The 13,359-nt window shown below is 51.3% G+C and overlaps 1 protein-coding gene across 1 annotated transcript in view; it reads right to left on the reverse strand.

Annotated features, from left to right (window-relative positions):
* The window catches only part of SDC3 (syndecan 3), a 94,084-nt gene extending 89,663 nt beyond the window's left edge, over nt 1-4,421 (reverse strand). The window contains exon 1 of the mRNA XM_053268543.1: nt 3,897-4,421. Coding sequence (XP_053124518.1) covers nt 3,897-4,004 — 108 coding nt within the window. The 5' untranslated portion in view covers nt 4,005-4,421. The remainder of the gene's footprint in view (nt 1-3,896) is intronic.
* Between the last annotated feature and the right edge of the window lie 8,938 nt (nt 4,422-13,359).

Raw genomic sequence — 13,359 nt, forward strand, 5'->3', positions numbered from 1 at the left:
GGAGAGTATCTGCTTTGTATGCAGAAGGTCCCAGGTTCTCTCCCTGGCAGCATCTCCAGGTAGGGCTGGGAGAGACACCTGCCTAAAACCTTGGAGAGCAGCTGCCACTCAGTGCAGACAAGATTGAGCTAGATGGACCAATGGCTTGACTCAGTATAAAGAAGCTTCTTATGTTCCCCTATCACACTCATTAATTTTACTGACAAGTATCAGAAGGGTCAACATTCTGAAACATCATCCATTTGGTTAATTCTCTCAAGATACGCATTCCCAACTTCAGAACAAACCCACTCAGTTCTTCCACCCCATCACCCAACTCTCCCCACCTTTTCCCAACCCACTTGCCATTGATGAATTTCAGTGATGCTTCATCCAAGCTTACAGATATACACAAGTACAGAGCAGTCCCTGAACACACACACAAACTTGCAAAATAACCAGGGCCCTTCCCACTGTCAGATTTCACAACAACAAAAAGCGATCGGCATGCTGACATTTTAATAACGTGCATAGTCCAGCCTTTTAAATGCTGGGCTGAGCTAGACATTACGTGAGAGAGAGTGGCTGCTGCTAGAGACCCCCACGTAGCATCTCGGTAAACACAGAGTGATGTCATCGCAGGGGACACTCTCCTGCATGACCTACAGCCAATCGCGTAAGGGCTGGGGCAACACAGCCTCAGGACATCACAGAGGTTACAAGGAGGAGGAGGGAGACACAACCAAAGGACACGCTCCACGTCTCGTGGAACTCTAGATCCAAGTCCCTGGATCCGTTCCTTTTACAGACACACGTTGACATATTTCGGAGCTTTGGAGTGGGTTTTGTTCCAAATGCCATATTTAACTGAATGGAAGACAACTCTGAATTTAAGATGACCCCCTTACAAAACAGAGATTAAATACAAGGTTACACCTGTATTTACCTGAAAGGAAGAGGACTCTGAATTTAAGACAACCCCTCCATCTCTAACAGCAAAAACTTTGGGAGAAACCTAGACTTGGATTCAGGTAAGTACAGTATTGCCAGATGGTGTAATCTTCTATGTGAGTCTTTCTAACTCAATTTAGAGTTAGAATTAATTTTAGAAAGACTCAAGAGTCTTTCTAACTCTATATTCCCTGTAACATGGTAGCACTCTAGACATCATCTTCACTGCTTTCTAGATCAGCAGGACCCAGATGGGGCTTTTAGCTCACATCTCTGCCGGAATAGAGTGTGTGCATTCACATATCGGCCATAGTTACCCCAAAGTCCGTGCAACATATCAGAGAGCACTCCAGACACAATTTGGGTTTTCCCTGCGTATTGGAGCCTAGCCTGATTTATGTTCAGGGTCAGGCATGGCTCGTGAACGCACCTCTGGGTGGGGTGGGGTGGGCAGCTTATTTAAGGTAAATGGAGCCGGTGCTCCATGCCGCCCAGCAGCCCCCGCAGCGGGGAATCACCTCTGCCACTCACCTGGCTGCTGGTGGGAGCCAGGTGAGTGGCGGAGGTGATTCCCCGCTGTGGGGGCTGCTGGGCAGCACGGAGCACCAGCTCCGTTTACCTTAAAGAAGCCGCCCACCGCCCCCCCCCCAGGAGGTGCGTTCATGAGCCACACCTGTTCAGGGTAAAAAAATCCACTTTTTGCATTGGAGTGTCCTATATGCCCCGAACTTGCAGTAAACCCGCAGTAAAGCCTGCTTTAGAGACCTTAAAGGCCAAGATGAAGACAGATCATCCTGGAGAGAATCTATCTCTGTGGTTGCTAAGAGTCGACACTGACTTGATAGCACTTAATCAATCAATCAAAGCCTGCTGTCTGGGAAAGCTCTCAAACAACAACAAGGGTAGGGAGGAACCATCACACCAACTACGCTAGCTCCGAAACTCCAAGTCGACAGATGGTAAAGGTAAAGTGTGCCATCAAGTCGATTTCGACTCCTGGCACCCACAGAGCCCTGTGGTTTCCTTTGGTAGAATACAGGAGGGGTTTCCCATGGCCTCCTCCCACACAGTATGAGATGATGCCTTTCAGCATCTTCCTATATCGCTGCTGCCCGATAAGAGTACCAGCGAGGATTCGAACCGGCAACCTTCTGCTTGTTAGTCCAGCATTTCCCCACTGGCCACAACAGATAGCCCTTCTATAGTAAAAGTTTGCATTTTGTGTTAAGTGGGGGGAAATGAGAATCCTGGAAGTGCCCTTAGATCGACCTCCACCGGCCCAGGCCTCCTTGCCACTGGCCAATAATATGGGTAACAAGCCAGGCTTGATGATTTAAAGAGCTTGGAGGACGTTGGCAGATGCTGGAGCTTCACGGAACCCAAGGGTGTGAACAGAATCTCAACGGCCAACTGTCATCTCCCCGTTTCAGCAACCAGCAGCCACCATCACACTGTGCTGACGGGCAGCATCCTCCGGGAAGGAGACTCGGCCACTGGAGCGCAGCTGAAGACAGATCAGCCCCGGGCATTAATATGCTGTCCACACAGGGCTGGCTTTCCAGCGAGCCAGTTTCCCTCCCACACAGCAAGCAGCAAGGCAGGGAGTCAGCTCCGAGGAAGGGTGTCGACAGAAGCCTCCTCCTCCTCCTCTTGGTATTTCTCGGCAGCTCTAGCCAACAAGTCCAACGGAGGGGCGAAAAAGTATTCTCAAAATGCCAGATTCCGAAACCAAGACAGAAAGTCCCAGGCTGGGGGGACGGGGAAGGGGAGAGAGGGCACACTGGTGTGCAGGCCAGCTTCCCTGGTGACCTTCAAATGACATCTAAATGCATCTTTGCCCCCCCCACACACACACCCCTTCCAGTGAGTAGCAGCCACCCCCACCCCAAGAATGGAGACCCGTACCCAGGAGAGGAGCCGCAGAGGGCTGTCTATTATTAAAACCACCGTGAAGCTGGACGATCTGGCTGAAGCTTAGCAACCACCAGGCAGATTAATGGAGGGAGGGGTCGCCCACCGCCTCCTCCTCCCAGACTTTTCCAACTCAGACGGCACTGGTGTAGAAGGAAGCCCCGCTCGCCGCAGTGGGCCTGCTGTCCAAGCCAGGCTACGTGCCCTTAGCAACGGTAGCGAGCCTCTTGGCACCCCAGGGGCCTGACTTCTGAGCCAACCTGGCTAGGATCGGGTTGTCAGGCTGCGATGATCTCCTGCCATCACAGCAGGCATGCCCGCCGCCGAGGACCCCCAGACCGGACCATAAGCGCTCGCGTGGGGTGGAAGCCCACGCAAAGCTGCCTGAGATCGGCCTGGAAATCGAGCCTTCGTGCGGGGGGGGGGCGTGGAAAAGAGCGAGCGAGCGCGAGAGGCCGAATCCTCACCCGACAACACACCCACTCGGGGAGAAGCCACTTGTTCCCCACGAATGCAACCCGCAGCAGCAGCAGCTCGCTCATCCCTCTGGGGAAGGGGGAGCGGCGATCATTGGCAAACACCAGGAAAAAGAAGTGGGGGGCACAGAAGGGGCCCAATGCATTTATGGGTGGGAGAGCAGCTGTGTCTCACATTTTACATTTCTGAAACAGAAGGGGCGCTGGGTCTGGGGGGGCGCTTCTTCCTCCGCCCCCGCCCCCATCGTCTGGAGCCGCCCTTGGTTTTTTTGGGGGGGCGAGTGCGAAGGATGTGCCTGAGCATCCCCCAAAGGAGAGGAAAAGGCCAAAGGCAAGGAGAACCCCTGCTGCCAATAGTGCCAGGATTTCCCCGGGCCCCAGCAGACAAGCAGGCACTGGCAGGCAGAAGCTGGCTGGGAGGAACGGGGGGCTGCGTGCGTGGGGATGGGGCCGCCCGCTGCTGCCCAGCAGCCTCGATCCACACGCGCCAAGGGGAGGGGCGGGGAAGGCAGGCAACGTAACCGGGCATGGAGGAGGAGGAGGAGGAGGGAGGGGGCTCCGCCGGAGAATCTCCCTTACCAGGGCGGCGTGGCCGGCCAGCAGCAGGAGCAGCAGCAAGAGCGGCAGCAGCGGCCCTCCCTGCCCGCGGGGTCCCGGCAGCGGCGGCAGCCACGGCATTCCCTTCATGCTGGGGAGGCAGAGCGGGGCGACCGCTGTTGCAACGCCCGTCGGGAGTCCAGAGGGAGGAGGAGGAGGAGCGGGGGGGGGGCTTTCCTTTGTTCCCGCTGCAACCAGAAACCCGCGGCAGGGCAGGAGCGGCGAGAGCGCAGCTGGCGGTGCCTCGCCTGGGCTGGAGATGCTGCTGCAAGAAGGAGCGCGGGGGCCGGGCCAGGGCTGCGGGGATCTCCCCGCTCGCCGTCGTCCTCCTCCTCCTCCTCCGCAGCCGCCTCCCTCGCCAGCCCAGTCCAGTGGAGTCCAGCCCGCCGGCGCCGGACTGCAGCGATCAGCGCGCGCTCTTCTTCTCCCCCTTCCTCCTCGCAGGAAACGTGCGCTCCTGAGCCGCTGCCATTCGCGCAATGGCTGCACAAGGAGGGAAAAGGGGCCCGGCCCGAGAGAGGCGCTGCGGCGCCCTCTAGCGGCCGCTTGGGTAGAGCTGGGGGGGGCTCGTGTGGGCATGCCCCCACCCCGCTCGTAGAGTGGCCAACTCTGGCTGAAGCTATTCCTGGAGGAGGTTGTGTCATCCCAATTGTCCCCCACCCCGCGCCACACACACCCCGCTCCAGTATTTTTCGTAATGCGATCAGTTCTCCAGGGTTTCTTTTCAGGGTCACCTGGAAATTGTTGCCAGTTTCCTGTAGCATCCAAGACAGTCCCAATCCAGGAAGATTGGCAATGCTAAACCTCCCCGCTCCCCACCGTGGAAGGAGGCAGGCGCGATTGGGTGGGTGGGCTTGTGAGGAAAGAGGTCTGGGGGAAATTCACAGGGTGAATAAACATCAATGGGGTTTTTAAACCAAACAAAAACAGACTTTAAAAAAACAACAACAACAACCTTAAATTGGATTTTTATATTTAGATATATTTAAATTAAACTATAAATTAAGATTTTATTAAAACTGTAATAAACTGTATAAAGTTAACTACAAACCCGAACCTAGTTAACTACAAACCCGAACCTAGGTCAAAGATCTCATCATGAACAGTAATCACAGCTTCTGATTATAGTCTATGAATATCCCGGTTAACAGCCGTAGATGGAGAGGAGAGAGAACAGAGCTGATCCGTTTTTTTCTGCAGGTGGTGTACATGCCTGCACACAATCAACTCCACCTATCACTCTCTCTCTACAAGTCCAAAGACAAAAGAGAAGAATAGAGGATTTGGGGGCATGGAGCAGATCTGAGCAAAAAGGGAGAGTATGGATATAACGGCAAGCCAGAAATCGAAAGTGAAACCAAAAGGGAGCACTACTATTCTCATGAGGTCCTGAGGACACTGGGAATTTCAGGGTCAAGCCTGGCCAACTCATGAAATGTTTGCTGATGATGTTTTAAAGGAAGTCACACTAGCAAGCTTGGGGAAGTTATTTAAACATTGCTGAAGGAGTAATTTCAGTAGCCTCTTCTGCAGGCGTGGAGAGAAGTTTCCGTAGACTAATTCATTCTAAACTGGAACATAATTTCGACACTCAGAAAGCAGGGAAGCTTGTCTTTCTTTTCCAGGCTATGACCACACAGGAAGACAAAGGTGAGGGTATACTTTTTTTAAAAAAAAATCACCTCGCGAACACACACAAACACAGACGGGGTGAGGGGGTTCAAGGGTGTGCCAGATCGAACTGGCCCAGTCCAGTTTGAGTCCAGTTCGGACTCGGACTGGACCATCCAGTTCTGTGCATACCCCTAGTTAAGACCCATTTGTTCACCCAGGCTTTTAATTAGATTTACAGTTTTTAATAGTTTTTAACAATATTAACATTGTGTTAAATTGTAAATTGTTTTAATTTTTTAATATGTACTGTTTTTATTGTAAACCACCCAGAGACATTAGTTTTGGGTGGTATGCAAATATGTTAAAAATTTAAAAATTATCCATATGAAAAAGCTCAAAAAGCTCATTGTCAGCTATATTAGGCATAACTGCTGTTGCAAAACCTCTTATAAAACCACAGGCTTTTTCTGTATGCCTGTGGCAAAAGCACTTGTTCCAGGAATAATGAAAAAACTTACCAGAAGGGAATGTGTCTCTCTTCTGTTGCTAAATGATGCAGGTATTTCTCTTCCGTAAATAATAAAGGCAGGAAAATCTCTCTCCGTTCTTTACCTTGAAATGAAGCAGGTACTGGGAATCTTCCAACCATTGTACCTAAACTGAATTTTTTTTTTTAATGGGCAAAAAAGATAAAAGAGAAGTCCCTCCATGGTTACCAACCTGTTGAAGAAATGATGCTTTTGATGAGGAGATATGCATGCATGCCGATATAATGTATATTTTATCTCAGATTCGGCTTTTCCTTCCCCAGCAAAATGGACTAGGAGAGGAGAGCTGGTCTTGTGACAGCAAGCATGACTTGTCCCCTTAGCTAAGCAGGATCTGCCCTGGTTGCATATGAAAGGGAGACTAGAAGTGTGAGCACTAAAATATTCCCCTCAGGGGATGGAACCAGTTCCAAGTTCCCTCCCTGGCAGCATCTCCAAGATAGGGCTGAGAGAGATTCCTGCCTGCAACCTTGGAGAAGCTGCTGCCAGTCAGTGTAGACAATACTGAGCTAGATGGACCAATGATCTGATTCAGCGTAAGCTAAATGGACCTATGGTCTGACTCAGTATATGGCAGCTTCCTATGTTCCTATGACTCTTGTAGTATCTAGCCTAATACTAGAGCCTAAAACTCTTGTAGTATCCAGGCTAATCTAAGATTCGTTCGGACAACAACAACAACAAAGTGGGATTTGCTGCTTCTCTAATGTCTCTTTATTGCCTGTTATCAAAACTCAAAGCTCAGTCATTGACATGATGTCAAGGTACATGCTTCATTAGAGGTTTTCAGTTTCACAGCAGTAGCAAGAGCAAGAGCAAAACACACAGAAACCAGAAGATGCTAAGGAATCCATCTCTCAACACACTAGAACCAGGGGTCATCTCATGAAAACTGAAGGCCAGAAAATTTAGGATGGACAAGATTTTCACACAGCACATAATTAATCTAGGATGGCCACTAGCTTGGATGGCTTTAAAAGGGGCTAGACAAATTCCTGGAGGACAGGTCTCTCAATGGCTATTAGTCGGATGGCTATAGGCCACCTCCAGCCTCAGAGGCAAGATGCCTCTCAATGCCAGTTGCAGGGGACCAATAGCAACAAAGAGGGCATGCCTTCATCTCTTGCCTGTGGGCTCCCTAGATGCATCTGGTGGACAACAGGATGCTGGACTAGATAGGCCTTGGGCCTGATCCAGCAGGGCTGTTCTTATCTTAATGCAAAAAAGCAAGCTAAAAAGTACAAGGCTCTCTCTCTCTCGCTCTCTCTCTGAGCTTGCTTAAGAAAAACTTGCACAGTTGACTTCTCCATTCCAGATATCTCCAGACTGCTTCAGTATCCACTCCAGATCTTTCCCTTCTGTTACAGCACAGTTTTGGGCCTCAGTTAAAGGGTTTCAGTTTCACTTTCCTTCTTCTCAATTCAAAACAAAAAGTCAAGTGTTGAGGATCTGATTGTTTGGACTGGGAGGGAAAGAAGTGAAGGCCATGCACAGAGTGCAAAGCAACAGGTGGTGTTCTCAGCAAAAAGAAGGGCACACACAAAGAATATACAAAATGGCTCCTCTCCGGTTCACTTTTAGTCACTTGAGACTGAGAACCATCACCCACCAATCCCACCTCCAAAAGGGGAATGATCCATAACAGTATATCCCACAGCAGTATACGTGAAAGAGTCTTTAGTGTCTTAGTGGACAACAAATTGAACACGAGCCAGCAGTGATGTGCAGCTGCAAAAACAGTTAACACAATCTGGCCTTCTGTACTGCTTGAACAGGGCTAGAGTCTACCAACAATCCACTACTGGAAATCACATCATGAGAGATTGCATTGGGTCAGGGTTGGCCCTGCCTTGAAGCAGGGTGAAGCGGGCTGCTTTAGACAACAGATTTAGAAGCTCACTTACTCACTTGCTATCTTGCTTGGCATCTTTACATGCATACCGTGCAGGGATCTCTGTTTTTCAAGAAGAGGCCACGTTGGAAAACCCCATCAGGGTGAAAGCCATTTCCCAGAGTGCTGACCTCCACATAGTCCTGTGCTTTTCTCAGTGTTGGGAGGGCCCTGTAAGAGAGACAGAGCCCTCTCTACAGAGCTCTGTGGGGAAAGCACTGGAAAGGGCGACACTTCCCAGCATTCTGTGCATGCCTTCCAAGATGATTCAGGGGCTCAAGGGGACTCCATTTCCCTTAAAGGAACCCCCTGGCCCTGGGCAAATCACAGCACTGCACGATGAGAATGGTCCTATCCGCATGACACCTGGGAGACAGTGCAGAATATTCAGCTCGAAGCTTCACACAAGCCATATATAGATATACACACTTGCGAAAGTTCATGAACAAGCTGCCGGCAGGGGAAGAGGAAAGTAGCTGTGCAGACAGGTTTGTGGGCAAGGGGTGGGGAAGAAAACAGCAGGGTGGGGGGGAGAAAATGGCGCTGGCAGGCAGGCCGGGAAGAAAATGGTGGGCAGGCAGGTGGGCAGGCGGGGGAAGAAAACTGTGGCGGGCGGTTGGTGGGGGAGAAAACCACAGTGCTGCCGGGCAGGTGGGGAATGAAAACAACGGTGGCAACGGGAGTGAGAACAGAGGGAAAACTGAGAGGGAGGGGAAGGGGGGAGAACTAGAGCGCAGATGCTCTGCGCCCAGCCCAGCTAGTTTATTATCATTGTACACCGCCCCAAACTTCCACCTCTGGACGGTTTACAATTAGTCAGGGAGCTGCAATTAGGGTTGATGGGGGTTGCTACTGGCCCCCGGCCTTACAATGAAGAACGCTGCTATAGTGCATGAACTAAATGGGATTATTATTTATTTCACATTTGCTCCTCTAATAAGAAATATAAAAGAATGGAGGACAGTTTAATAGAAAATGAAGGGAAGGGAAGCGATGTGAAGAAAGGGAGGGTGAATTAATTAAGTTAATTAATTATTAATTAATTGATTTAATTAATTGTATTAAATTAATAGAAGGAAAGGAGAAAGGGGGGCAGTGTTCCACTTAGAGCAACACAAATGTTCAGGACCAGACCTGTTTGGGGGAGGCGATGCACAACGCTGGGGATTTGGGACAGCAAATTAAACCGACATTCCTCATTGAAGATTGCAGTAAAGAAGACCACCAGGACATCTCCAGAGAGTGGTTAAACTAGGATCAGGGAGACCTTTGGCTTTTTTAAAGCCAAACTTTGGGCTACGGCCCATTTGACCCACGAGTATACCCCTTAGGTTCTGGCAACCTAGAACCCAAGTTCTAATCCCCAGTCAGCCATAATACTTGCTGGGTGAGACTGGGCAAGTTGCTGACCTCTCAGCTTGACCTACCTCACAAGGTTGTTGTGAGGATAAACACAACCCTGCAACACTGCTCTGGGCTCCTCGGAGGATGAGCAGGCTACACATGTAAAAGTAAACAAATACAACTTTGTTTTTCTGTATTCTGTTTTAGGAGGAGGTGGGTGGTGCTAGTAAGTAAAGTGTGCCGTCGAGTCGGTGTTGACTCCTGGCGCCCACAGAGCCCTGTGGTTGTCTTTGGTAGAATGCAGAAGGGGTTTCCCATTGCCTCCTCCTGCTCAGCATGAGATGATGCCTTTCAGCACCTTCCTTTATCACTGCTGCCTGATATAGGTACCAATGGGGATTCGAACCGGCAATGGGGATTTAAACTAGGCAAGTCATTTCTCGCTGTGCCATTAGGTGGCTTGCTTTGCTTATTTCTGCACAATATTATTTATTGAATGTTTATATCCCACTCCCTCCAAGGAGCCCAGAGCAGTGTACATGGTTATTTTAATCTTCACAACAACCCCGTGAGGTAGGTTAGGCTGAAAGATACATGACTAGCCCAGAGTCCAGAATGGAGATTTGAACCCGGGTTCTCCCTGTTCCTAGTACAATACTCTTACCACTACACTACACTGGCTTTGACTGTGCTAGTTGTTGTGCCCTTTAAATCTCGACTAAGCATTGTCTAACACTGGGTAGTATCTAACATACTGAAATAGCAGACAGGTCCCTGGCACAGTGACTTCCACATGACACACACACCCACACCCAAAAAAGCAGGGGAGGGTGGCTTTGAAGAAAAGAAGGGAACAAGCGAGTTTAGAGTTGAGGTGTGTTCATTTAAAGAAACGACCAGGTGGAGGGAGGAACCAAGTGGGAGCTCAAGGAGGAATCCAGCTTGAAGACATTGATGGAGAAGGCTGAGCGGGAGTGGGAGCTCAAGGAGGAATCCAGCTTGAAGACATTGATGGAGAAGGCTGAGCTGTGTGTTCTTCCCCTTCTGACAGCTGCCAGTTGAGTGGGCCACTGATGGGGTCCATTCTAGGAGGGAGGAGCCCAGTGGAAGATAGTCCTAGGCAAGCTTACGGGGCAGACCTGCAGGCCCCTTCTGGACGCTACCTTAGGGAGTCTGTACTGAGAGGGAGGAGACCAGCTACCGTTGGTATGGGACAGGTTCATGGAGAGTGCCTTGGTGCCCTGTCTGAATGCTGCCGGTTGGAGTCTGTCCTGTGAGGGTGCCCATTAGCCGTTGGTATGGGACGGGTTCGTGGAGAGTGCCTCGGTGCCCTGCCTGAACGCTGCCAGCTGGAGCCTGTACTGAGAGGGAGGAGACTACTGGCCGATGGTATGGGGTGGGTTCATGGAGAGTGCCTCGGTGCCCTGCCTGGACGCTGCCAGTTGGAGTCTGTCCTGTGAAGGAGGGGCCCATTAGCCGTTGGTACGGGACGGGTTCATGGAGTGTGCCTCGGTGCCCTGTCTGAACGCTGCCAGTTGGAGTCTGCCCGGTAAAGGGGAAGCCCTGTGACTGTTGGTAAGGGACAGGCTCGTGGAGAGCACCCTGATGCCCTGTCTGAACGCTGCCAGACGGAGTCTGGGCCAAGGAAGAGAGGCCCAGGGGCTGTTGGTATGGGACGGGTTCGTGGAGGGTGCCTCCGTGCCCTGCCTGAACGCTGCCAGACGGAGTCTGTCCTGTGAAGGAGGGGCCCATTAGCCGTTGGTATGGGACAGGTTCGTGGAGAGTCCCTCGATAGCCTGCCTGAACACTGCCAAATGGAGTCTGTCCTGTAAAGGGAGAGCCCTGTGGCTGTTGGTACGGGACAGGCTCGTGGAGAGTGCCTTGATACCCTGCCTGAATGCTGCCAGACGGAGTCAGCGCCATGGAGGAGGAGCCCAGTGATGGCTGGTCCCAAACCGGCTCGTGTAGCGGTCCTTGGTTTCTCTCCCACCCTTTCTGAGAGCTGCCAGATGGGCTTGCCTGCTTCTGAAGGGAAGAGGTCCCTGACATGTGAGCCGAGGCAGGGCTGTGGTGAGGGCCGTGCACTCTCTCCCTGCCCTTCAGGCAGATGCAAGGTGGCATGGCCACCGAAGGGGGCTGCACCAGGTTGGAGGAACCCAGGGGGAGGTTCTCCAATAAAGGCCCGTGGGGATGCCTCTCCTGCGCTTTCAGGCAGCTGGTGGGTGGAATGCCCACGGGCGGACTCTGCACGAGGCGAGCAGACCCCAAAGGCAGCTTGTACCACACGGGGTCGTGGGGAGGGCTGAGAAACTTCTGGGGCTCCTTTCTAAGTGGAGCAGCCGCTGGCGGAGTCTGTTGCGCGTGGGTATCGGCCAGTGGCTGCTGTGAGTCTACCCTGGGCTCCTGGCGAGGTGAGGCTGGCGGTTTCTTCTTCCCCTTCTGACAGATGCAAGGCGGGACGTCCAACGGTGGAGAGGGCTGCGCTCGTTGCGAAGGGGCCAAGGACTGCTGGGAGCAGCCGGGCGCATGGTGAGGGTCGAGCGCCATCTCCCTCCCCTTTGGATAGCTGCCTGGCGGGCCGAGATTGGAGGGAGTTTTCTGGAGGAAGGGGGAGTCCAGTGGCGGAGGCTGCCAGACACTCTCGTGGAGAGGGCCCAGGGGTCTTTCTCTCCATTTCAGATTGCTACGTGGTGGAATAACCACCGGTGGAATCTGTTGTGGGACAGAGGTGTTCGATTGATGTGGGGCCCGGACAGCCTCGTGGAGAGGGCCCGGCTCTTTCTCGAGGCCCATCGGATGACTGCGAAGTGGAACAATCACTGAAGGAACTCTTTCTGTGGAGAAAGGGCCCAACGGCGGTTGGTCCCAGACAGGTTCATGGAGTGGGCTGATGTTCCTCTCCTTTGCCTTCTGATAACTCCACGGTGGAATAGACATCAAGCGGGTCTGCTCTGGGATGGACAAGCCTCATGGCCGGCAGTCCCAGCCAAGGTCGGGGAGAAGGCCTAGTTGTCTGTTCCTCTCCCTCCTGATAGCTGTCACTGGCTGCCGATGGAGGCCATCTTAGGGTTTGTTTATTTCTGCAGCACTCTAGGCAAGCTTTGCACCTGTCGACATGCCAGTGGTGTGTGGCAGAGGCGAGGGATGGAATTGGACATCAGCACTTTTTTCTGACCTGGATCATTCTTGCATGGAGGTATTTGTTGTCATGGAGATGGAGCCTGCAACCCCTTTGTGATGCAACATGGATGAGGAGCAGGAAACCTCCAGCTTGTCATGGTAGTACATGGATACCAGTGGATATGAATGGAACATAGGAAGCTGCCTTATACCAAGTCAGGTCCATCTAGCTCAGTATTAGAACATAAGAACAGCCCTGCTGGATCAGGCCCAAGGCCTGTCTAGTTTAGCATCGTGTTTCACACAGTAGCCCACCAGACTCTCAGCTAAAGCAGCCTCCTATATGTACACATTTTAGCCCCAACAGTTTTTCAAACAACCCAAAGAGCACAACTCAAAGTTCCCTCCATTTTACAAAATATTTCTTCCCTCCAAAACCAAACTGTCAAACTGACATTCTAAATGGGAAACTAAAAAACAGCAGCCATGAACTCTGACATTTCTTTCATGCATAGGGACTTTGCAAGCACATTAAACACACACTCTTATTTATGGTAATACAGAGGTGTTAGGAACATTAATGCAATTTATAATTCACTTAGAATACAAGGGCTATTTTAAAAAAGAAGAGGTTTGGTAATATTAATGCAACTCACAATACAGGGGCTTATATACAGAACCAAGAGGTCTAAGCCTCATTCCCCCACAGCCCCTTCCCCTAAGGGGAATATCTCACAGTGCTCATACATGTAGTCTCCCATTCATATGCAACCAGGGCGTAGCCTGCATTCTTGTGGTAGCAAGCATGAATTGTCCCCTTTGCTAAGCAGGGTCCACTCTGGTTTGCATTTGAATGCGAGACCCCAGCTAAGGAAGCAAAACAGCATCTTTCAAAGTGGTAATTCTCTTATATTTAGCAGGGGGAGAG

The sequence above is a fragment of the Hemicordylus capensis genome, chromosome 7, assembly GCF_027244095.1.
Source record: "Hemicordylus capensis ecotype Gifberg chromosome 7, rHemCap1.1.pri, whole genome shotgun sequence".
Taxonomy (NCBI): domain Eukaryota; kingdom Metazoa; phylum Chordata; class Lepidosauria; order Squamata; family Cordylidae; genus Hemicordylus; species Hemicordylus capensis.